At 43.5% G+C, this 24,349-nt stretch overlaps 2 protein-coding genes across 5 annotated transcripts in view; one reads left to right on the top strand and one right to left on the bottom strand.

Annotated features, from left to right (window-relative positions):
* LOC110527806 (voltage-dependent calcium channel subunit alpha-2/delta-2) overlaps window positions 1-17,593 on the top strand; it is a 294,926-nt gene extending 277,333 nt beyond the window's left edge. For 3 of the 4 annotated variants that reach the window (XM_036983281.1, XM_036983280.1, XM_036983282.1), the window contains 16 exons: window positions 1,979-2,039; window positions 4,224-4,321; window positions 4,535-4,625; window positions 4,700-4,762; window positions 5,060-5,163; window positions 5,523-5,621; window positions 5,853-5,956; window positions 6,054-6,101; window positions 6,241-6,312; window positions 9,714-9,866; window positions 10,016-10,068; window positions 10,276-10,331; window positions 12,017-12,140; window positions 12,360-12,469; window positions 13,466-13,551; window positions 13,712-17,593. In XM_036983281.1, coding sequence (XP_036839176.1) covers window positions 1,979-2,039; window positions 4,224-4,321; window positions 4,535-4,625; window positions 4,700-4,762; window positions 5,060-5,163; window positions 5,523-5,621; window positions 5,853-5,956; window positions 6,054-6,101; window positions 6,241-6,312; window positions 9,714-9,866; window positions 10,016-10,068; window positions 10,276-10,331; window positions 12,017-12,140; window positions 12,360-12,469; window positions 13,466-13,551; window positions 13,712-13,834 — 1,445 coding nt within the window. In that variant the 3' untranslated portion in view covers window positions 13,835-17,593. Of the gene's footprint in view, window positions 1-1,954; window positions 2,040-4,223; window positions 4,322-4,534; window positions 4,626-4,699; window positions 4,763-5,059; window positions 5,164-5,522; window positions 5,622-5,852; window positions 5,957-6,053; window positions 6,102-6,240; window positions 6,313-9,713; window positions 9,867-10,015; window positions 10,069-10,275; window positions 10,332-12,016; window positions 12,141-12,359; window positions 12,470-13,465; window positions 13,552-13,711 lie in introns of all 4 variants that reach the window. The other variant, XM_036983283.1, reaches the window with a different exon arrangement.
* LOC110527808 (protein ABHD14B) lies at window positions 17,024-24,311 on the bottom strand. Its single transcript, XM_021609332.2, has 4 exons — window positions 24,163-24,311; window positions 18,827-19,041; window positions 18,482-18,723; window positions 17,024-18,095 (listed from the first exon to the last, which is right to left on the bottom strand). Exons 2-4 carry the CDS (start codon window positions 19,038-19,040, stop codon window positions 17,916-17,918), a joined length of 636 nt encoding a protein of 211 aa, XP_021465007.1. The 5' UTR covers window position 19,041; window positions 24,163-24,311; the 3' UTR covers window positions 17,024-17,915.
* Between the last annotated feature and the right edge of the window lie 38 nt (window positions 24,312-24,349).

Here is a 24,349-nt window from a genome sequence, read left to right as displayed (position 1 = left end):
ACCCACCCTCCTGCTGCAGCTTAGACCCCATCTCTTTCACGATGGCTCCTCCAGTCTCCAACCTCACCCCCACGTCTCTGGTGCTTCAGTCACTCTCCGGTCTCTAACACCCCCAAACACCCAAAGAAGACAGCTAATATCCACGTTCTCTGTTAAAACCTTTTTGTATTTCGTCCCTCTACACCTCCCCTCTGTGGATAGCTCTCTGGTTGTGTCTCTATCCTTCGCTCTCTCTCTCTCTCTCTCTCTCTCTCTTTCCTTTTTTTCTCCTCCCCTCCATCTCTCTGTCTCTCTCCCTGTCTTACAATGCCATTGTAGCTGAAAGGATGTCTTAACTCTCACACCAGTGTACAGGAGTTGAGGGAGCCGCCATCGCTTCCAAAAGTCCCGGTGGAGCTAAGGACGTTCTCCATCTTAACTGTCCTCACACTAGAGCAGGCGAAAGCCTCCCTGTAATGTTAAAGCCTATTTTGTCATTATAACGTAGTTCAACAAACTGAAGTTAACTCCATTGTTTTATATGAGTATAACTAAGGCTGGTCCTATTTGAGTCTCATTTGAGTCCATTGATCCCCCCCCCCCATGGTAGTACGTCTAAGAATGTCACCGCGGTTTATTAACTATTTACAACATCATCGTGATTGCTGCATTTAGGCTATTAATATGTTAGCTTGACTAAGGCCACCTGCAGTTTTAGCCAAGCTGTTTAAGCCCAGGTGATTTAGTCCCCATGTTAGCCTTGAGGTTATTTAGCATGTTACCTACTGAAGTTGAGCCCATATTAGAACAACAGACTGTGTTAGTTAGCTCAACTGAATTGTTCGTCCATGTTAGCCTTACTAAGCTTGTTTAGCATGTTAGCGTTCCTGAAGTTGACTCCGTATTAGAACAACAGGCTGTGTTAGTTAGCTCAACTGAATTGTTCGCCCATGTTACAGTAGCTAGTGTTAGTGCTGCTGACGGATCTCTTTAGGGCCACACTGTGGACCACTCTGGTCCTCTCATGTTGTCGGGTACGTGGCAGAGCGCCCCGTGGCGCCTGCCTCGTGTGTCGTCCCTCTGTAACCCCTGTCTCCATCAGCTTGTCTCCTTCCTCCCCCTATCAGCCCTCAGACTGCTGGGGGAACGGCCCTCTACTTCATCCTAAAAAACAACCATGACCCGGATGTGCACGGCACTGTGGGCGCGACACTACCTGGGCACTCGTAGAACTGCAGTCAGGCCTTCAATTAATTCGTTGTCAAATATCTACGTCTCATCTACTTTCTCATGGTTTATAGAGATGATCTGAAATGTAAAGGAAGTCAGATAACAATAGATATATTGCTGTATTTAATGAGGTTCAGAGAATCATAGATATAACAAAAAACGTATTTATCTGAATAAAAACAAATTAGGTTAGCTTACTAGAGGTAAAGCAAGTTGCCCATTGATATGCCCTTCACAATGCAATGCATTTCCCCTGATTGTGTGTCTCTCTGAGCCGTGTCCCCTGCCAGTCTGAGGGGTGACCACTTCCATCAGGACCCCTGCGCCACCACCTCTCCCTGCAATAGTTGGCCATGTTGATGCCTGCCTGTGAAATGCACTCATTATGGGTTAATCTGTCTGAGAACTCACTTCCCGTCATGGTGTGTGATGGGAGTCAGTTCTCCGACTTAAAAAAAAGAACAGTTAACTTCAAAATCAAATCACAATGGTTGGCTTGATCTGGTGACGATTTCTCAATGGTGATGAACTAAAGTGGAAAATGAGTAAGAAAGTGAGTGCTGGTTGAAACTGTTAAAGGCAGAGTCAGGTTGCATTTGAGGCACCATATTGGCTAATGCTGGTGTATCCCCCATGATTCTTCTTCGGTGTTGCTATGGTAACTCCCTTCCGCGCTCCCTGCACCCTGAAGAACAGCCGCTGTGTACCCAGAGTGCCCCACTGCTCGGCTCATGGCTCTTCCCAGATAATCTTCCCCTTTCTGTTGCAGATTTTGAATCTCTGCTGCCAAACAGTTTTGAGTCTGAAGGACATGTATTCATAGCTCCCAGGTAGCCCTGTGTGAATGCTTGCTGTCTTCCCATTTGTTTTGATGGTCCACACTGTGGTGTTTATTCACCACCTTCAGCCCACAGCATTACCCTGTTTATTATCCGCCACCTTCAGCCCACAGCATTACCCTATTTATTATCCACCACATCCAGCCCACAGCATTACCCTGTTTATTATCCGCCACCTTCAGCCCACAGCATTACCCTATTTATTATCCACCACATCCAGCCCACAGCATTACCCTGTTTATTATCCGCCACCTTCAGCCCACAGCATTACCCTATTTATTATCCACCACATCCAGCCCACAGCATTACCCTGTTTATTATCCACCACCTTCAGCCCACAGCATTACCCTGTTTATTTTCCACCACCTTCAGCCTACAGCATTACCCTGTTTATTGTCCACCACCTTCAGCCCACAGCATTACCCAGCTTATTATCCACCACCTTCAGCCCACAGCATTACCCTGTTTATTGTCCACCACCTTCAGCCCACAGCATTACCCTGTTTATTATCCATCACCTTCAGCCCACAGCATTACCCTGTTTATTATCCGACACCTTCAGCCCACGACATTACCCTGTTTATTATCCGCCACTTTCAGCCCACAGCATTACCCTGTTTATTATCCATCACCTTCAGCCCACGACATTACCCTGTTTATTATCCATCACCTTCAGCCCACAGCATTACCCTGTTTATTATCCCGCACCTTCAGCCCACGACATTATCCTGTTTATTATCCGCCACCTTCAGCCCACGGCATTACCCTGTTTATTATCCGCCACCTTCAGCCCACAGCATTACCCTGTTTATTATCCACCACCTTCAGCCCACGGCATTACCCTGTTTAATATCCCTCACCTTCAGCTCACAGCATTACCCTGTTTATTATCCACCACCTTCAGCCCACAGCATTACCCTGCGTATTATCCCCCACCTTCAGCCCACAGCATTACCCTGTTTATTATCCATCACCTTCAGCCCACAGCATTACCCTGTTTATTGTCCACCACCTTCAGCCCACAGCATTACCCTGCTTATTATCCACCACCTTCAGCCCACAGCATTACCCTGTTTATTATCCGCCACCTTCAGCCCACAGCATTACCCTGTTTATTATCCATCACCTTCAGCACACAGCATTACCCTGTTTATTGTCCACCACCTTCAGCCCACAGCATTACCCTGTTTATTATCCATCACCTTCAGCCCACAGCATTATCCTGTTTATTATTCACCACCACCATGCCCAAACCCCAATCCCTCAACCCCCAACACTTCAACGTCACACCAATAAGTCTCCTCAGCCACGGGTCATCTGTTATTGTCAGTCACACCTCTCATTTTTTTCTTGTGGGGTTCAAGACTGTGATTTTGATTATGTTGTTGTTATTGTTGCTGTTGTTGCTGTTGGTTTTCTCATATCCTGGTTTGACTTTGTGTGTTTTTTGTTGACAAAGTGAGAAGTGTGAGGACACTTTTGTTTTATTTAGCTGATTCTGAAAACAACATCATTTATATAGCCCACTTATTTGGAATTTCAGTGCATTCAACCCTTCTCCCTTCCCGCCCAAGTAACCCCTCCCATCCCAAAACGGACCCTCCCTGCCCCAAGCACCGTTCCTGTGCTCCCACACACTTTTTGCATGTCGCCCGTTGGTGCCGCATGGTTTTGTGTGTGTGTGTTTGCATATTCCAGAGGTTGTTCAGTATGTAATCTCGAGAAAATAAAGATAAAGATATAACGTTAACGGGTATATAAAAAAAAGTGACTGAAAATCCCCTCATTTGCATGTTTTCTTTTTGCCGTGATCAGACCTTCATCCTGTAAGCTCCCAGCTCTGTGCTGAGAGACTGACAAGTGTATTCACTCAGTCTGCTGTCAGTGTGTGCTGCGTTCACCAGCCCTCCTCTATGCCATATTTCACTCTGACAGCCCGTCTCGTCAGCATGTTTGAATATCCTGACAACCGCAGGACATGCATGAGTTCTATGAGTGTGCTGTGAGAGTGTTTGGGAATGTGCATTCGGGTTCATGCATTGTAAATCAGTGCCGTCCGTATCCCGGCTCAAAGGATATACTGTAAGAGGCAAGTGGGAAGCCAGATACTGTATGTGTGTGTTTGTTCTCAACTGTTGTTGGGGCTAAAAAAATGTCACCGCTGACTGTCCTCAGGGAATACTGCAATGAGCTGGAGCTCTCCAACAACAACACTGACTTCCTGCTCAACTTCATCGCTCTCATGGAGAAGGTGACTCCCGACTCCAAACAATGTGAGTCCCTCCATTTCCCTCGGGAGAGACGACCTCTCTTTTCTTAGCGCAACCTCGTCATTTGTGGAAATGTAATGGCAGGATCAGAGTTCTCATTGCTTACGTTTTTTACATCCGTGCGCAGTGTTTGAATGCACAATCTCAATCAACAATTTGCTGACCATCATAATGCCTCTTAAAGCATGTCCCCTTCCTCCCTGTGGTCTAAAACAGGTGACAACCTGCTCCTTCATAACCTCATCCTGGACACGGGCATCATCAGACAGCTGGTGGAGAAGGTGTGGAAGACCAAAGACCTCACCACGTGAGTAGAGGACTGCATGTGTACTATTTGTTTGTGTACATCCTGTATTCTCACGCTCCTGTTCTGGTTTGCAGATATGGCTTTTTGGCAGTGTTTGCTGCAACAGATGGAGGAATTACAAGAGTTTTTCCCAACAAGTGAGTATTTCATTAATCTACCTAACTTTCCTTCAAAGTTGTATGTACAGTACATTGCATGTGAAGCCTCCCAAACATTTGTTTAAAACATTGGACCATCTTCAAGTGCCAAAGGCAAGTGCCTAAAATGTATCAAAAAATTGTATGTTTTCATCATCTTGCTTGTAAACAAACACATAAACCGGTACTAAATATCCAGGATAGTTGGGACCAAGGCAGCTGCCATTATACGTTACAGTTTAGTAGCTTCTTGCCCTGGCTCTGTCCATGACTTTTAATGTCGTTGCTCATCCTCAGGGCTGCAGAGACCTGGGAGGAGGACCCTGAGCCTTTTAACGCCAGCTATTACCGTCGTAGTCTGGACAACAAGGGCTACATCTTCAGAGCGCCTTATCGCACCTGTGAGTAATCATCTGTCTCACCACCACCCAGGCGCTACTACTAAAATCCTTATGGGATCTGTTTATGTTGACTTGTTTGTTGTTCTCTCCATCCCTTCCTGCCTCCTCTGTGTCTCCTCCTCCTCCTCTATCCATCCTGTCTCCTCTGTGTGCTTCCTCTTGCTCCTCCTCCTCCTCTTCCTCTATCCTTCCTGTCGCCTCTGTGTGCTTCGTCTTGCTCTTCCTCCTCCTCCTCTTCCTCTATCCATCCTGTCTCCTCTGTGTGCTTCCTCTTGCTCCTCCTCTTCCTCTATCCCTCCTGTCTCCTCTGTGTGCTTCCTCTTGCTCCTCCTCTTCCTCCTTCTCCTCTTCCCATACAGTGAATGATGAGCTGCTGAATCCAGAGAACGACACCATAGGGATCCTGGTCAGCACTGCAGTGGAGATCACAGTGGGAGGGAAGACAATCAAACCTGCAGGTGGGCCGTCGGCGCTCCCCCCGCACACGGGACTCTGGGACTCTAGGAGGAAAGGGTTCATTAGCATTGGTGGAGACATGATGAGTAGTATGGTTTGTTACTCAACTGCAGGCATAGTTGGAATTTGGAGGGAAACAGTAGGAGGAAAATGTTTCTCTCTCTCTCTCTCTCCACCCTTCTCTCTCATGTCTTTAGGAATATCTCAATGTCTCTCCCTCTGTGTATGACTAGTGGTTGGAGTAAAGCTGGATCTTGAGGCCTGGGTGGACAAATTCAAGATCCTGGCTAGCAACCAAACAAGTCCAACAAGTGACAACCGCCAAGTCCAACAAACGGTAACAAACATAAGGACAAGCAGGAATTGAACACACACAAAAAACATATGAAATCCAAAAAATTTGCCGATCCTTGATGATTATTTGTTCTTGGCAGTGTGGACCGACCAGTGGCTGTGAGATGGACTGTGACGCCAACAGCGAAGTAAGATTAGAAATAATGTTAATATCACGCTTTCAATGGTAGAATATGCTTGAAACTCAGATATCGTTTTGAGTTAAACAGACTTCCAGTGGGGGAGGGAGGGGTCGTCATTGTTGTCCATCTGTGCCTCTATCTGCAGGACCTGCTGTGTTACCTGGTGGATGACGGTGGTTTCCTGATCATGTCCAATCAGAAGGACTACTGGAACAAGGTGACATGTTCTGACAGTTTAATACAGAGCTTTATTGAAGCAAGTCTATCCTTGACCTACCTACCGTACAGTGCCTTGCGAAAGTATTCGGCCCCCTTGAACTTTGCGACCTTTTGCCACATTTCAGGCTTCAAACATAAAGATATAAAACTGTATTTTTTTGTGAAGAATCAACAACAAGTGGGACACAATCATGAAGTGGAACGACATTTATTGGATATTTCAAACTTTTTTAACAAATCAAAAACTGAAAAATTGGGCATGCAAAATTATTCAGCCCCCTTAAGTTAATACTTTGTAGCGCCACCTTTTGCTGTGATTACAGCTGTAAGTCGCTTGGGGTATGTCTCTATCAGTTTTGCACATCGAGAGACTGACATTTTTTCCCATTCCTCCTTGCAAAACAGCTCGAGCTCAGTGAGGTTGGATGGAGAGCATTTGTGAACAGCAGTTTTCAGTTCTTTCCACAGATTCTCGATTGGATTCAGGTCTGGACTTTGACTTGGCCATTCTAACACCTGGATATGTTTATTTTTGAACCATTCCATTGTAGATTTTGCTTTATGTTTTGGATCATTGTCTTGTTGGAAGACAAATCTCCGTCCCAGTCTCAGGTCTTTTGCAGACTCCATCAGGTTTTCTTCCAGAATGGTCCTGTATTTGGCTCCATCCATCAATTTTAACCATCTTCCCTGTCCCTGCTGAAGAAAAGCAGGCCCAAACCATGATGCTGCCACCACCATGTTTGACAGTGGGGATGGTGTGTTCAGCTGTGTTGCTTTTACGCCAAACATAACGTTTTGCATTGTTGCCAAAAAGTTCAATTTTGGTTTCATCTGACCAGAGCACCTTCTTCCACATGTTTGGTGTGTCTCCCAGGTGGCTTGTGGCAAACTTTAAACAACACTTTTTATGGATATCTTTAAGAAATGGCTTTCTTCTTGCCACTCTTCCATAAAGGCCAGATTTGTGCAATATACGACTGATTGTTGTCCTATGGACAGAGTCTCCCACCTCAGCTGTAGATCTCTGCAGTTCATCCAGAGTGATCATGGGCCTCTTGGCTGCATCTCTGATCAGTCTTCTCCTTGTTTGAGCTGAAAGTTTAGAGGGACGGCCAGGTCTTGGCAGATTTGCAGTGGTCTGATACTTCTTCCATTTCAATATTATCGCTTGCACAGTGCTCCTTGGGATGTTTAAAGCTTGGGAAATATTTTTGTATCCAAATCCGGCTTTAAACTTCTTCACAACAGTATCTCGGACCTGCCTGGTGTGTTCCTTGTTCTTCATGATGCTCTCTGCGCTTTTAACGGACCTCTGAGACTATCACAGTGCAGGTGCATTTATACAGAGACTTGATTATACACAGGTGGATTGTATTTATCATCATTAGTCATTTAGGTCAACATTGTATCATTCAGAGATCCTCACTGAACTTCTGGAGAGAGTTTGCTGCACTGAAAGTAAAGGGGCTGAATAATTTTGCACGCCCAATTTTTCAGTTTTGGATTTGTTAAAAAAGTTTGAAATATCCAATAAATGTCGTTCCACTTCATGATTGTGTCCCACTTGTTGTTGATTCTTCACAAAAAAATACAGTTTTAAATCTTTATGTTGAAGCCTGAAATGTGGCAAAAGGTCGCAAAGTTCAAGGGGGCCGAATACTTTCGCAAGGCACTGTATATCACAAAAGTGAGTACACCCCTCACAATTTTTGTAAATATTTGAGTATATCTTTTCATGTGACAACACTGAAGAAATGAAACTTTGCTACAATGTAAAGTAGCGAGTGTACAGCTTGTATAACCGTGTACATTTGCTGTCCCCTCAAAATATCTCAACACACAGCCATTAATGTCTAAACCGCTGGCAACAGAAGTGAGTACACCCCTAAGTGAAAATGTCCAAATTGGTCCCAAAGTGTCAATATTTTGTGTGACCACCATCATTTTCCCGCACTGCCTTAACCCTCTTGGGCATGGAGTTCACCAGAGCTTCACAGGTTGCCACTGGAGTCCTCTTCCACTCCTCCATGACGACATCACAGAGCTGGTGGATGTTAGAGACCTTGCACTCCTCCACCTTCCGTTTGAGGATGCCCCACAGATGCTCAATAGGGTTTAGGTCTGGAGACATGCTTGGCCAGTCCATCACCTTTACCCTCAGCTTCTTTAGCAAGGCAGTGGTCGTCTTGGAGGTGTGTTTGGGGTCATTTTCATGTTGGAATACTGCCCTGCGGCCCAGTCTCTGAAGGGAGGGGATCATGCTCTGCTTCAGTATGTCACAGTACAGGTTGGCATTCATGGTTCCCTCAATGAACTGTAGCTCCCTCAATGAACTGTAGCTCCCTCAATGAACTGTAGCTCCCTCAATGAACTGTAGCTCCACAGTGCCGGCAGCACTCATGCAGCCCCAGACCATGACACTCCCACCACCATGCTTGACTGTAGGCAAGATACACTTGTCTTTGTACTCCTCAAATGGTTGCCGCCACACACGCTTGACACCATCTGAACCAAATAAGTTTATCTTGGTCTCATCAGACCACAGGACATGGTTCCAGTAATCCATGTCCTTAGTCTGCTTGTCTTCAGCAAACTGTTTGCGGGCTTTCTTGTGCATCATCTTTAGAAGAGGCTTCCTTCTGGGACGACAGCCATGCATACCAATTTGATGCAGTGTACGCGTATGGTCTGAGCACTGACAGGCTGACCCCCCACCCCTTCAACCTCTGCAGCAATGCTGGCAGCACTCATTCGTCTATTTCCCAAAGACAACCTTTGGATATGATGATGAGCACGTGCACTCAACTTCTTTGGTCGACCATGGCGAGGCCTGTTCTGAGTGGAACCTGTCCAGTTAAACCGCTGTATGGTCTTGGCCACCGTGCTGCAGCTCAGTTTCAGGGTCTTGGCAATCTTCTTATAGCCCAGGCCATCTTTATGTAGAGCAACAATTCTTTTTTTCAGATCCTCAGAGTTCTTTGCCATGAGGTGCCATGTTGAACTTCCAGTGACCAGTCAGTATGAGGGAGTGTGAGAGCGATGACACCAAATTTAACACACCTGCTCTCTTGTAACACTAACGAGTCACATGACACCGGGGAGGGAAAATGGCTAATTGGGCCCAATTTGGACAATTTCACTTAGGGGTGTACTCACTTTTGTTGCCAGCGGTTTAGACATTAACGGCTGTGTGTTGAGTTATTTTGAGGGGACAGCAAATGTACACTGTTATACAAGCTGCACACTCGCGACTTTACATTGTAGCAAAGTGTCCTTTCTTCAGTGTCGTCACATGAAAAGATATACTCAAATATTTACAAAAACGTGAGGGGTGTACTCACTTTTGTGATATACCGTAGCTGCATGTTGTATGACCCTGTATTCCCTCTTCTACAGATTGGCATGTTCTTCAGTGAGGTGGACCCCTACCTGATGCATGCTCTCTACAACAACTCCTTTTACAACCGGAAGCAGTCCTTTGACTACCAGTCTGTGTGTGACCCCGTGCCGAGCAGCAACACCGGGGCTGCGCCAAGAGGCGTGTTTGTGGTAAGGACAACGGGTGAAAGACATGGCTGTAGCCCTAGTGAATGACTGAAGAACGGGCGACAGCTTGAAGGCTAGCAAATTATTCAATTGTGAACACTCAATGTGTTCCGGTGGTAATGCTTCCCCTGTTTCCCTCTCGGTGTGGTCAGCCCACCATTGCCGACTTTGTGAACCTGGCCTGGTGGACATCAGCAGCTGCCTGGTAAGACCAGAGAACACAAAAGTACTATGGCCTGAAACACACACTGCTAAAACAAAGCCACAAACATGCATCCTTAAAACCATGATCAAAGAAAATACATGTTTAATGTGTATATTTAAATTGTATTGTACACTTGGAAAAGAGGCCGAGGTCTCAGTATGTTTTGCCTGTCAAAATAAAGACTAAATAAAAATGTTTCTGCCCCAGGTCCCTATTCCAGCAGCTGCTCTGTGGAATGGCTTACCACAGCTGGTTTGTCACAGGTGGGTACAAAGCAGAGATATTCTGTGCTCTGTGTGTTTACCCTACACTTTTGAAGAGTTATATCACTGTCATATATGTTTCTTTAAAATGGAAAGCGACTGCAACACTAGACTGTACTAGTGACATACAGTTGAATTTGGATGTTTACATACACTTAGGTTGGTGTCATTAAAACTCGTTTTTTCAACCACACCACACATTTCTTGTTAACAAACTATAGTTTTGGCAAGTCGGTGAGGACATCTACTTTGTGCATGACACAAGTAATTTTTCCAACAATTGTTTACAGACAGATTATTTCACTTATCATTCACTGTTTCACAATTCCAGTGGGTCAGAAGTTCACATACACTAAGTTGACTGTGCCTTTAAACAGCATGCAAAATTCCAGAAAATTATGTCATGGCTTTAGCAGCTTCTGATAGGCTAATTGACATAATTTGAGTCAATTGGAGGTGTACCTGTGGATGTATTTCAAGATCTACCTTCAAACTCAGTGCCTCTTTGATTGACATCACGGGAAAATCAAAAGAAATCAGCCAAGACCTCAGAAAAACAAATTGTAGACCTCCACAAGTCTGGTTCATCCTTGGGAGCAATTTCCAAATGCCTGAAGGTACCACATTCATCTGTACAAACAATAGTACACAAGTATAAACACCATGGGACCACACAGCTGTCATACCACTCAGGAAGGAGACACGTTCTGTCTCCTAGAGATGAATGTACTTTGGTGCGAAAAGTGCAAATCAATCCCAGAACAACAGCAAAGGACCTTCTGAAGATGCTGGAGGAAACAGGTACAAAAGTAACTATATCCACAGTAAAACGAGTCCTATATTGACATAACCTGAAAGGCCGCTCAGCAAGGGAGAAGCCACTGTTCCAAAACCGCCATAAAAAAGACAGATTACGGTTTGCAACTGCACATGGGGACAAAGATTGTACTTTTTGAAGAAATGTCCTCTGGTCTGATGAAACAAAAATAGAATTGTTTGGCCATAATGACCATTGTTATGTTTGGAGGGAAAAGGGGAGGCTCACAAGCTGAAGAACACCATCCCAACCGTGAAGCACGGGGGTGGCAGCATCATGTTGTGGGGGTGCATTGCTGCAGGAGGGACTGGTGCACTTCACAAAATAGATGGCATCATGAGGACGGAAAATTATGTGGATATATTGAAGCAACATCTCAAGACATCAGTCAGGAAGTTAAAGCTTGGTCGCAAATGGGTCTCCCAAATGGACAATGACCCCAAGCATACTTCCAAAGTTGTGGCAAAATGGCTTAAGGACAACAAAGTCGAGGTACTGGAGTGTCCATCACAGAGCCCTGACCTCAATCCTATAGAAAATGTATTGGTAGAACTGAAAAAAGTGTGTGCGAGCAAGGAGGCACTACTCTTCTGACATTTCACATTCATAAAATAAAGTGGTGATCCTAACTGACCTAAGACAGGGAATTTTTACTAGGATTAAATGTCAGGAATTGTGTAAAACTGAGTTTAAATGTATTTGGCTAAGTAAACCTCCGACTTCAACTGCATCTGGTGGGGGCGAGCGCGCCCACTGATGGGAGCGGCCATTTGTGTTTAGCAGCCACTTGTATTGTTTTTGTGTTGTATTGTTGTTGCTTTAAAAAAATACAAATACAAACGTGTTTGTCTTTGTCTGCGAGTTGTAGATGAGGTGGAGGCAGAGGGGATGGACTCCAGAGAGACCAGCTGTGTGACGATACAGACTCAGTTCTACTTCACCAACATCAACAGTTCCTATGACATCCTGCAGGACTGTGGCAACTGCTCCAGGTGACTTCACTATACACTAACAACTCATACACAAACATGATTCACGGAACACAAAGTTCGGTAATAGTCCTTAATTCATCTAAAAGTGTGTGAAATGCTATCAGAACTAATGAAATAGAAGCATCATTAAGTAAATGAGGCTAGAGCTGATCCAACAGTTAACAAGCTGGTCATATAAGAAGAGTTTGTTGTTGACACTGTCTCGCTCTCTCTCTGTAGGCTGATCCATGCCAAGAGGTTAAACAACACCAACCTGCTGTTTGTGGTAGCAGAGAAGATGCCCTGCAACACCTGCGAGTTGGAGAAACTGTCCCAAGCGGAGACAGAGTGTATCCTTACCAATCAGGGGAGAACGACTGCCCCCTCTCTTTGAAGCCACGGAAATTCAAGGCCGACCGCGGTACTGCACATTGTTAGCAGAAAACAGAATCCCCAATTATAGTGAATGGAAAAATATTTTTGTAAATCCAAAAATGTTTTGAAGACAATCAGAGTACCAATAATTGCTTCTAATGTATGTCCTATTTTTTTTTTTTTAATCGCACACAAGAAGTTTTAATAATATATCATATTATAAGGATAATTTATCCTGAACAAGAATATAAAGGTGCAACAAAAGGAGTTACAATTCATATAAGGAAATCAGTCAATTAAAATTAATTCTCACTAACATGTAAACAATGTAAACAAATTTGTGACAAAATTTGAGAGAAATAAGTTTTTGTGCTCATGAAACATTTCTGGGATGTTTTATTTCAGCTCATGAAACATGGGACCGACACTTCACATGTGTTTATATTGCGTTTATATTGTTGTTCAATGTAGTCGCTGATGGCAGCCTGCAGTACCCCGGTCGGCCTTCAACTTGAGTTACTCAATGAGAGGGGGCAGCACTGAGCTGGCCTGCAACGTTACTCCCTGGAGTAGCTCAAACTGTACATGTTATCTCTCCGTGTTAACCGACCTCATGTGTCTTCAATGCGCTATTGAGTCTTCACATGGGAATGAAAGGTGTCACGTGATCGATGGCTTTGTCTGCTCATATATACATTCATTGTTACCAACGCACCTGCTGTTGGGAATCTTCTCCTTTCATTTGTCTCTCTTTACGGACTCGTGAATAACAGTGGCTGTTTTTCACATTCAACTCACTGGTGTTAATGTCAACCCATGTACATTTTTGCATGTTGCGTTACTCTTTGAGTTAAATGTTTTTGCTCGTGGCATAAACCTGTGTAAGTGGGAGAGGAAGCTATGGAGACTTGAGAGTGACTATACAGTATGCATGTAGGTAGTGAGTCATTCCTTAGCCACGCCTCTTCCAGTCAAGGACGATAACCCATCATGTGAGGATATGAGTGCAGCGAGGTATCGAAAAGGGCCAACTGTGTGCTACGACTACAATCTCGCTGTAAGACTTACAACTGAGCGTACAAGTCAGCACCTGTGTACACAGACACTAGAATAATCATGCGCACAGACCCTATTTTCACAAAGACGCTGTGAAAATTAATGTGGTATTTTCAACAATTTCACTATATCACTCTAAACGTGTCTCCTTTCCTCTCCAGGAGAACACATCTGACTGCGGGAGCGGCCACTCCTTCCGCCCCTCCTTCCAGACCCTGCTCACGATTCAGCTCGTCCTGCTCTATCCAATCGCCAGCACCCATATTCTGCCCCTCCTACTTTAATTTTCCTCTCGTCTGCTCCCACCAGCTTTGTCCATCCTAAAGCCGCCGCCCTCTCCTACCCTCTATGCCCCGACCCTGCTCCAGTCATAGGTAATAATGAGACTTTCTGCCACCTGCAACTCGGAAGCCCTGAGTACCGCACTACTGTACCCAGCTAGCTTCTATTGTTGTCTCTTAGTGACGGTTGCAGGACCTTTATTGTCCTCGGCGAGTTACCTACCGTCACATCCATTTGAAGTTATTTAGGTGGTGTTCCAACCACGACAATCGCAAGAGGCTGTCAAGAATAGAAAAGGTCCCGCCCACATCAGCAGGACAAGTGAGAAGTGAAAAGGCAAGTCGGATGCCACGCCACAGAGCTCCAGCCGTCATGGATTACAGCAGAGTTTAGGTTGTCCGTTTCCGCCTCTGTTAGTCAAGACGGGATGAGGAGACATTGCCTCCATCACTCTCATTCATCTCTGGTCTGCTCAGAGTCTCACCACTCTGTCATTTGTCTCTCATAGGGGGCTACTGTGCGTACCATTCAGCCATTTATAGTGACTGTAACAAGAAAATGAAGGGGGAAAAAATAGCTTTCAAGTATACAAAAACATACAATTATAAACTGTTGAAGTGATGCGTATTCAAACCATATATTAGAGTATTATTTGCAATGGAAGTTGTTAGGTGTTACATGAATTTATTTATGCACTATATCTACTTCTTGCCAAGATGAGCTAGACTTTTCATGTGGTCTTATTTGTATAGCCAAATTAGTGAGCGGAAAAAAGCAGAAACGGAAGCTGCAGAAATAGTGGTAGAAATAACTGAGGTTTGAACTGACAGCGGCTGAATACCGATTCTTCTTGTGGGTCCTCTACTGTTCTTCACTTGAAGTTAGAACTTTTTCTGCCCCTGGAAGCACGGTACTGTGTATATAATCATTGTAACAAATGGTAATATGGAACTATTCTATCAAATAGTAGTCTTACAAAGAATAACATCTGACGTCTTTGATCATCATAGTTGACTAATATTAGGTAATGAATAGGTAATTATGTGTCCGAATCGGACAAAGCCACTTCTAACTTTTCCCTTGCAAAAAAAAAAAGAAGGAATACTTGCCTACTCCTGTTTATTAGGTATCGGTATTTAGCCTCTGAAAAGTCAGATCGTTTCGGCTTCATTGCTGTAGGTGGTGTATAATACAGTACTATCCTTTCTGATCAATGGACATTCTGACATCTGCTACAGATGGATGATGTAGGACCCCAGTGACAGCTAACCCCTCTGCCAATCCTCATACAGCCGCTCCACCATGTCCGCTAATGTTCCTAGGACTGTATTTGTATGCGCTTATAAACTGTTGCCACCACAGCAGATAAACAAATATCTATTCCGACTGGCCTATGAGCACCTCATTTTAGATGCGGGTGGGTTTTAGCAGACCTTAGCTTGAATTACCTTTGACAGATGCTGTTTAACTTCAGACCATTTGCTGCTGGGAGATTGGGGCTTAACATTTCCCGTATAAAGAAATAGAGCAGAGGTCACTACTACTTATGGTGACGACTGAACTGCAGTCAGGGTGTGTAATCCATGTCATTCTGATCAATTTGAAGTGAAATGTCATTAAACTCCCATGTTTAGGAGCCACTCTCTGTTGTCATAGTGCCTTGGTGCACTGTTTTGGAAAGCATTGGCTATAGAGCTACTGTGCAGTACCTTTATAGAACAGCCACCCTAATGGCTGTGGAGCTACAAGATTTTTATAGAGCCAGTCTATTGGCTATCTATCTACAGTAGCTTTATACACCATATTGACTAGGAGGATATTGCATCTTAATGTAGACATCCAAATTGGCTGTGGCTATTAGCTGCTGTACCGTACCAGGGCTAACTGATTGCCACCATGTAACGGTGCTGTACAGTACATTTACAGGGCCATCTATAAAGCTACACCATCAGTATAAAGCAACTTAACTGGCCACAGATCTACCTTTACAGAGCCACCTGACTGCTATCGTTGCATTTCTGCCTGAACCATATGTGCGTTTGTGTTTGTGTATGGGTGTATGTTTGTGTTAACCCTCAAAGTGAATGTCTTTAAAACTGGGTTGAGGGGACGGGGAATGACAGTTGTGGTAGCGTAGCTGTTTGTTGTTCCAATTCCAACGGAAGAAGTGTTATATCAGACGTAGTTATGGAGTTAAAAAATGATCCAATCCATTTTCTTCTGACCGGTTTTCTCAATATGTTGTCATGAGGGAGCTGCATTCACAGAGGTGTTCAAAAGAATGTTTAATATGTCAGTGTTTTTCTGTTTCTAAGGCAACATAGTGACAAAGCCTCTCTCAATGCCTTAGTGTTCTATCAAGCGCCAATTCAGTGTTCTCTCTCTTTCTCTCACACACGCACACGCACACACACACACACAGAGTCTCTCAAATATTTACTTTTCTCTGAAGACTTTTCCCAATCCAGAGTGTTGAGCTCTGAATTTGAAGGGGTTTCGATTTTCATGTGTCTGTTTGTCTATATAAAAGGATGCGAGTTTCTTGTGCACATGCCGCTTTGATTCCTGGTTGGAGTGGAGGGCTTTCATAGTTTATATTTAACTCTGAATCTGTGTTGACTCTGAAATCCCTCCACTTCTCCTCGCTGTCTCAGTTTGTTAACGTGGACACATCCTAAACCCCAAAACCTCCTTTACTGTGTAACCATAAATACGCACATAATGTATTGTACAGTGAACAATATCATTTTTGGCAAGACAAATGTTAGTTAATTCCATCATTATCTCAATGAAAGACTGAGCCAAAAAAAAAGATATTCTGAATCTGTAATTGACTCCTTTCAATGTATGGGTTCACCATTTTAGAAATGACTCTTGTAGTTCTATTGTATTCTATCACAGCAATTGTTTGTCCCTCTGTAGATCGCAACATTCATATGTAACACTAACAGTTATACCTACACATGCACAGATTGGGGATGTTCAGCTCTAGACTGAAGTAAGCCAAGGATGTTTATTCCCCCTTGTGGGATGTCAGAGGCTAGCTCAGGGAGTGGGGTCTCCACAGATCAGCATGGGACCGTTTCAAACAGAAGGTCAAAGAATCATGAGTATGTCTGTGTGTCCCAGAAGTGGACACAAGAGTGTGCTGAGGGACACAGGTCTGTGGTTTGCAAAATTTACTTTTTGCCCCCCCCCCCCCCCCACAAAAAAATAAAAAAAATAGGAACAGCTTGGGGTGAGAGGAAGTGGTGTACTTTACGGCCAGCCTCAAAGGGAGGGTCTTCACGTGGCTCCTCCCCTGCCCTTCCTTACCCTTGCTGTGTCCGTGTAGGTGCGTCTCTGTGGGAAAGACGCGTATGTGATTCTGTAGTCTGGTGCTATGTGACCATGTTTGCCAAATGTGTAAAATATATATATATATATCAAAAAAGAAAAAAAAAATAGTAAAATCTGTCAAATTTTAAGTGAAGTAAAAAATAGGAATAAAGTGAAGATAAGTTTGAGATCTGAAATCAACCGTTTTTGATTTGATTTTTGGTGTGTGTGAGTGTATGTGTGTGCGTGGAAGATTTAGCTCCCTCTCTCTGGGCATTGGTCCACATCGCTCCATTCTTTTGTACTGATGAAGCTAAAAAAAAAGAAGAAGAAGAAGAGGGCAAAATTTGTAAAATATTGTGTCTGTGACTCCTTGTAAAATATTTTCAAATTGTTTATTACAGAGAATCAGTTATTAAATAATGTTCATATTTTTCACTTCATTTCATTGTGTGGTGTTTGTTTTTGCATTTGTAATACCAGGACTCATGTCAGGTACATACATCCTGTATAGGCCACACACACACACACAGTACAAGTACAGTATATCAGCAAGAGCATTGTACTGAACCACAGTTACAGGTCTCCAAAACACCACACGCTAGTCTTTGATTTAAAAAAATTATAATCTAAACTAGCTTTTGACAAATTAACAAACATACAGTATCAATTTGGTTTATATAACTAAATGCTGGGAGTGTTGGATTAAGAATGGCCGTATAGTGCTGCATCCATGGACAGATATCCCAAAGACACTGAACAACATCACAACGTATTGAGAAAGTCAGTGAGAGCTCTGTGCCACGTGGCCGGGTCGTCCAGGTAGCACGGATGTCCTGCTCCTTTCATCACCGCAACCTTGTGATTAGCCAGGCTCCTCAGGTTGTTCAGAGAAACCTCTCCAAGCTGAGCATCCTGGTCTCCATAGACAATCAAAGATGGAGTCTGGAATGAAAGTGGAGGTGGTTAGCTCAAATGTTACCCGGTGTCACATACAATGGCAGCGATTCAAGCTGAGCGCGGGTTGTATACGACGCAGCTACTGAAGGAAATTGCCTTTGAAAGCGGCATTGTCTGCAACCCGCGTTCGGATTGAATCCTGACTAAAGTCACACAGAGCACCGGAACACAAGGCATGTTTCATAGAGGCAAAGTCAATGTTTGCAACTAACCACAGAAGAGAAACCAACCACAGAAGAGAAACGAAAGAGCAGAGAGCCATAATCCCTCAACACACACACACACACACACACACACACACACACACACACACACACACACACACACACACACACACACACACACACACACACACACACACACACACACACCTGTATGCTGCTGTACTGTTCTGCTGTGAATTTCTCAGTGCAGATGGGAGCCACCGGGATGTAAGCCCGGACCAGAGCCTCGTGCTGGAAGAGGAAGGGCAGGGAGTACATGCCACTCAGGGAGGGACTGACCACAACCACTGGCCCCATCCCCAGTGCCTCACACACCTGTTTCAGGAACCCACCAGGGGCCAGCTCTCCTACAGCAGAGGGGGCTACTGCTGACTTAGATTGGCCAAAACCTGGGGGCGGGGGGAGGGGAGAGAAAGAGAGAGGTGGTGTTACAGGTCAGAGATCAATTGAGTAACACATTCTCACTTACTACTATTTACAACCGAAGCTCACCTGGTAGGTCGATGGCCACTGCACGACAGCCAGCTTTGGCCAATGTCTCCAGTGTTCCTATATTGAGCCAGTTCTCAGATGAGAAACGGATGCCGTGCAGAAGCAGGACAGACAGATGTACTTCACCTGTGGCCGGTTCAGCTTGTCTGTAAAACATAGGGGCCTTGCAGGATTCCACATGCACGCTCCCTTCTGTCATTTTAGCAGCACACATCCTATGAAGGAGGTTTGAAGTAAAAAAATATATATATCAATTGGGTGGTTCGAGCCCTGAATGCTGATTGGCTGACAGCTGTGGTATATCCGACCGTATACCATGGGTATGACAAAATATGTATTTTTACTGCTCTAATTACGCTGGTAACCGGTTTATAATAGCAATAAGACACCTCAAGGGTTTGTGGTATAAGGCCAATATGTGCAGGCACTATGTTGGCGTTGCATTGTGCTACGAACAGCCCTTAGCCGTGGTATATTGGCCATATACCACACCTCCTCGGGCCTTATTGCTTAAATATATCATTACCAAACATCAGAAGACGGTGAAAAAGTTCAAGCCAAAGTCTGTAAGAATGACATAACAATAATTATAACTAATGAACAACTAACTATACTTTAGAATTGGCTTTAGTAACAAGGACATCCTTGCTCTTTTAGCACGTAATAACCATATTAGTGTAAGTATTAGGACCTCAAAGAGGTTTTGTCACAGACCGGGTCTTTTCAGAAGGAAGAACCACACAGACATGGATGTGGTATTGGAGTTTGTGCAAAGTGAAATCAACGGTAATAGATAAATGCAAGACGAAAGATGGCTGCATCTCCATGAAATTCAGAGAGGTTTTGTAGTAACACGAGACACTATGCGAAAGAGCTACAATCAAGCTGATCACTCAATTCTCAAGGCGTGAAGCTCGTCGATATGGCATATCGACTCATTTGACAAAGTGAAACCGTGTGGTATTGCAATAAATGGCTGCATAGATGCTTTAGCCATTACTGTATGTTTTGTCAGTCTGGCTTCATAGACTAGACGTGACATAGTAAATGTAAATCCAAGACACTCAAATTAGTATGATATGTTACGGTACGTTTGGTATGGTTACATAAGACAGAAGGTTACTTAAGCAAAATTGGTTGGGGTGTATTGGTGGGAGTATAACGCAAACGTCTAGCAACCCAAACGTTGCGTGTTCGGATCTCATCACGGACAACTAACATTTTAGCTAATTAGCAACTTAGCAACTACTTACTAGCTATTCTGCAACTACTTAGCATGTTAGCTAACCCTTCCCTAACCTTAACCCTTTAACCTCACTCCTAACCTTAAACATAATCCCTAGCCACACCAAATTGAAATTCGTAACATATCATACGAATTGCAATTTGTAACATATCATATGATGAGATTCACAAATTCATACATACTATACGAAACATATCAAACTAATGGGCGAGGCCCGGATTTACATTTACTATGTTACGTCTACCCCTTTGTCCAGGTTGGTTTTGTCTTTGGAAACCTTTTAACTAAAGCCAATGAATGCTAAAGTAGAATTTCACAAGGCATTTCAACTTTCATCTTGAAATATAACTGCGACTTTATTCTCAAAAGGTATACTTAAAAATTTGGACTTCATTCTCAAAATATTTTGACTTTATTACCCCTCAATAATACCCCCTCAATATTACCAAAAAAATCCCACCATAGTTACTGGCTTTCTGTGGCTTTACACACAGTTCTACTTAATTCCACATTTTAACGATTGGATCCCCCCCTGCCACCAATTATGCTTTTGGTATGGCCTGGTCCTCAGAGGCCATTGTTTGTGAAGGGAAAAAAAGTTGAGAAAGGAGAAAGGAGCGATAGCTCCTATTCTCTCCTCTCTCTTCTTAACAAACCCTTAATTCTGTGAGCTAGCATGTAACAAATAAAGAAGTACAGTAGATTCATAAGCACGAATAAGAATTTTTAGAAAAGGATATTTTTCAAAATGGCAAGTTTCTATTGTGAAGTAATGAGATGTGCATCTCGCGTGTGAGCGGTATTTCTCAAAATGAGGGATAATTGGTAACCGTTATATTGGGCTCAATTTTGTGAAAGACAACTTTGGTAGTATTATAAACTTTTTTTAAATTATTTATATTAGGTTACATAATTTGAGAAGGACTGTTTCTCTGAACCTCAGGCAGTAGGCTCAAGCATGCCCGTCTCAGACTCTGACCAGCGGCAGTAACCTATCCTCCTTAGTTATGTTTAGGAAAAAAAAGTGAATGCCAAAAATTGGGGGGGGGGGGGGGGGGGGGGGGGGGGGGGGGGGGGGGGGGGGGGGGGGGGGGGGGGGGGGGGGGGGAGCACTCATGTTTATGCAACCTAATAATCATTATAAGAATACTCTCAGAACCAACTTTAAATTGTATTTCAATTGAGAAAATCTACAAAGGAAATTGGCCCACCCTAGTCATAATTGATAGGGATGCACCTGACATTGCACAGCAGTAAGCTGTTTTTTTGTATGTACTGTTTCTTGATGAGTAAAACGTATTCTATTTTTGTGGGGAGCTTAATAAGGGGCATGGGGGGAGGGGCAAATTATGTTCCCCCCCATGATGAAAGGGGGGCAACATTTTCTAGAAAGCTGGGGGTCTAAGACACTGCATCTCAGTGCAAGCGGCGTCACTGCAGTACCTGGTTCAAATCCAGGTCTGCATCACATCTGGCTGTGATTGGGAGTCCCATAGGGCGGCGCACAATTGGCCCAGCGTTGTCTGGCTTTGGCCGGGGTAGGCTGTCATTGTAAATAAGAATTTGTTCTTAACCGACTTGCCTAGTTAAATAAAGGTTAAAGACAAATCTAGCTAATGATTAGCACAAATACAGATGGGAAACCCCATGCTTTAGCCTATTTATTTATAGCCACTATGCTACATTAGTTGGGCTACAGGTGCTATTGCTAATTAACACACCAGCCTGAATAAAAGGACCAATATGTTGTGAGGCAAATTTTTGTAGCGGAAAATTATATTTGAATGGCGTCACCATCATTTTATGTTCATTTATTTTGGAGTAGAAAAGTCACTAGAACTGCGTTCAGTAATGCAATGTTAAATTCAATGGAAACAGTGCCTTTCTGAATGACCAGTTGAAAAATAAGGGGTTGGGCTGTGGGTTCAAAATGCACAGGTGCATTTTGGTCACTCATTGTTTCAAGCCACACCCACCAAACGGAGCAAACATAGGCAACCTTTTCAAGAACGTTGAAAAACATTTTGAGGAAAAGTGTTTCAGTGCAACCCATTATGCAATGTAGAAAACGTTCAATCGAACTGAATGGACCCCAGAACTGACTTTCTCATAGTCGTTCCACAAAAAAAATTGGCAATAGTGGTTACTTCCTGAACTGAGTTAGACCAACAGTTTAAAGTAATACCAAAATGATTGGTACTTCAATTTGTTTTTATTATTTTTATCCCCTTTCCTGGGGTCCAGCAAAATTAAGGCAGTTTATACCATTTTTAAAAACATTGCAATACAATCACAGATTTCACAACACACTGTGTGCCCTCAGGCCCCTACTCCACCACTACCACATATCTACAGTACTAAATCCATGTGTATGTGATAGGTGAGAATTGTCTGTTAATTGAATGATTAGAAAATTCCACCCTGAAACATATAATTGTATGGAATTGATTAGAATGTCTAAAATCATAATCAATAAATGTGTTGTCCTAGTCAGAATTAGGGTAAAACAATATGTCTTTATTGTATTTTAAACACAGACTGTCTGAGCTTGGTGCCGACCTGACTAGAGATTTGGGAGAGAATGGGGAGTACGTCTCAAGGACAAGGTCACTGATCTCTGTCGGCTGGGTAGTGAGACAGACAGTGTGTGCGTAGCAGGACATGTGTGTGTGTATGGTTGTGTGTATGGGTGGGCGTGAGAAGTCACTATAAAATGAATTGATTTGTATTCTTGACTTTAGAACGTCCCGTGAATAAACCTTTTTGACTATTTTAGCTGGGCCTCCGTCTGTTTCATTCGACCTGGATCTTACACATTCTGGTTTGCAGACAGAGTAATATAATTCAATTGGGTGATGTACCTGGAGAACATAATTCTCTTATCAGTATGTATAGTGCGTATGTTATCGTGTGTGTGTGTGTGTGTGTGTGCACCAATGTTTGTGTTGCTTCACAGTCCCCGCTGTTCCATAAGGTGTTTTTTTATCTGTTTTATAAATTTAATTTTACTGCTTGCGTCAGTTACTTGATGTGGAGTAGAGCTCCATGTAGTCATGGCTCTCTGTCGTACTGTGCCTCCCATAGTCTGTTCTGGACTACTGCCTCAATATGTTTTGGCCATGACAGTTTACAATCTAGAGTTACTCCAAGCAGTTTAGTAATCTCAATTTGCTCAATTTCCACATTATTTATTACAATATTTAGTTGAGGTTTAGGGTTTAGTGAGTGTTTTGTTCCAAATACAATGCTTTAAGTTTTAGAAATAGTTAGGGCTAACTTATTCCTTGTCACCCACTCTTTAACTAACTGCAGCTCTTTGTTCAGTGTTGCAGTCATTTCAGTCACTGTAGTAGCTGACGTGTATAGTGTTGAGTCATCTGCATACATAGACACTCTGGCTTTACTCAAAGTCAGTGGCATGTCGTTACTAAAAAAAATAAAAAGCAAGGGGCCTAAACAGTTATGGTTGGAATATATTGACACAATTATCAGGAAGGTTTTGGATGTATTTCCCCTTCAGAATTAACCAGAAACAATAATTTATTCTCATTACTTTCACTTCCCAGGGGGGCATGACCCCCCCCCCCCCCCCCCCCCCCCCACCCCTCTTCACTTGGCCCTAATACTCTTCTGTACTTATCCTAAAGTCCTGTTCCACGCTTATGTCATAGGAGGCTCTGTAAACACATGTAGAGTACTACAGATGTCACGTTATTAAAAACCATGTGATAAACGCGTGTGTAAATCACATTCATCTGCTACATTAGGCCTGTTGGTGGCCGATTGATTGTAGCCTATGCAGTTCATATCTAGTGTCGGTATGCAATTGGTTGCGTGTGTGCTGTGCTGGAGAGAAAGCTATACTGTCGCATTCCAAGTTCGCTTGGAGGAGCCACATAAAATGAAATGTGGCCTGAGGATTCCTGGCAAGTTTTATGTAATCGATCTCCTGCGAAAGTTACAACTCAAAGCGCATTGCCCAAACAGCGATCAAAGTTCACATTATCTCTTTTAAATCTGCAAACACATTTATTCACAATGATTTGATTAGCCGAAACGTTAAAGCATGTTAAGATAAATATATATTTACCTTCACGCCGTCTGAGAAACTTCTGTCTGAACTAAGTTTTCTTGATAGTTTCACTTTTCAACGGAAAAACAGTCTACTGTAGTTTCAACCTGGAATCTACTGACGTCCAGTGGTGATCAGGCGTATTGCCGGGCCTCATAAATAGAGTAGCACTCTCGGTTGAGTTGATCGACGCTACCTTTCATTA

The sequence above is a fragment of the Oncorhynchus mykiss genome, chromosome 7, assembly GCF_013265735.2.
Source record: "Oncorhynchus mykiss isolate Arlee chromosome 7, USDA_OmykA_1.1, whole genome shotgun sequence".
NCBI lineage: Eukaryota > Metazoa > Chordata > Actinopteri > Salmoniformes > Salmonidae > Oncorhynchus > Oncorhynchus mykiss.
This window is presented reverse-complemented; position numbering and strand designations above follow the sequence as displayed.

Coding starts and splice junctions, on each gene's coding strand:
- LOC110527808 (XM_021609332.2), bottom strand. CDS start 19,040: ATGTGTGCTGCTAAAATGACAGAAGGGAGCGTGCATGTGGAATCCTGC. Junction 18,724..18,826: donor AGTGGCCATCGACCTACCAG/GTGAGCTTCGGT, acceptor CCCCGCCCCCAG/GTTTTGGCCAATCTAAGTCA. Junction 18,096..18,481: donor AACAGTACAGCAGCATACAG/GTGTGTGTGTGT, acceptor CTTTCATTCCAG/ACTCCATCTTTGATTGTCTA.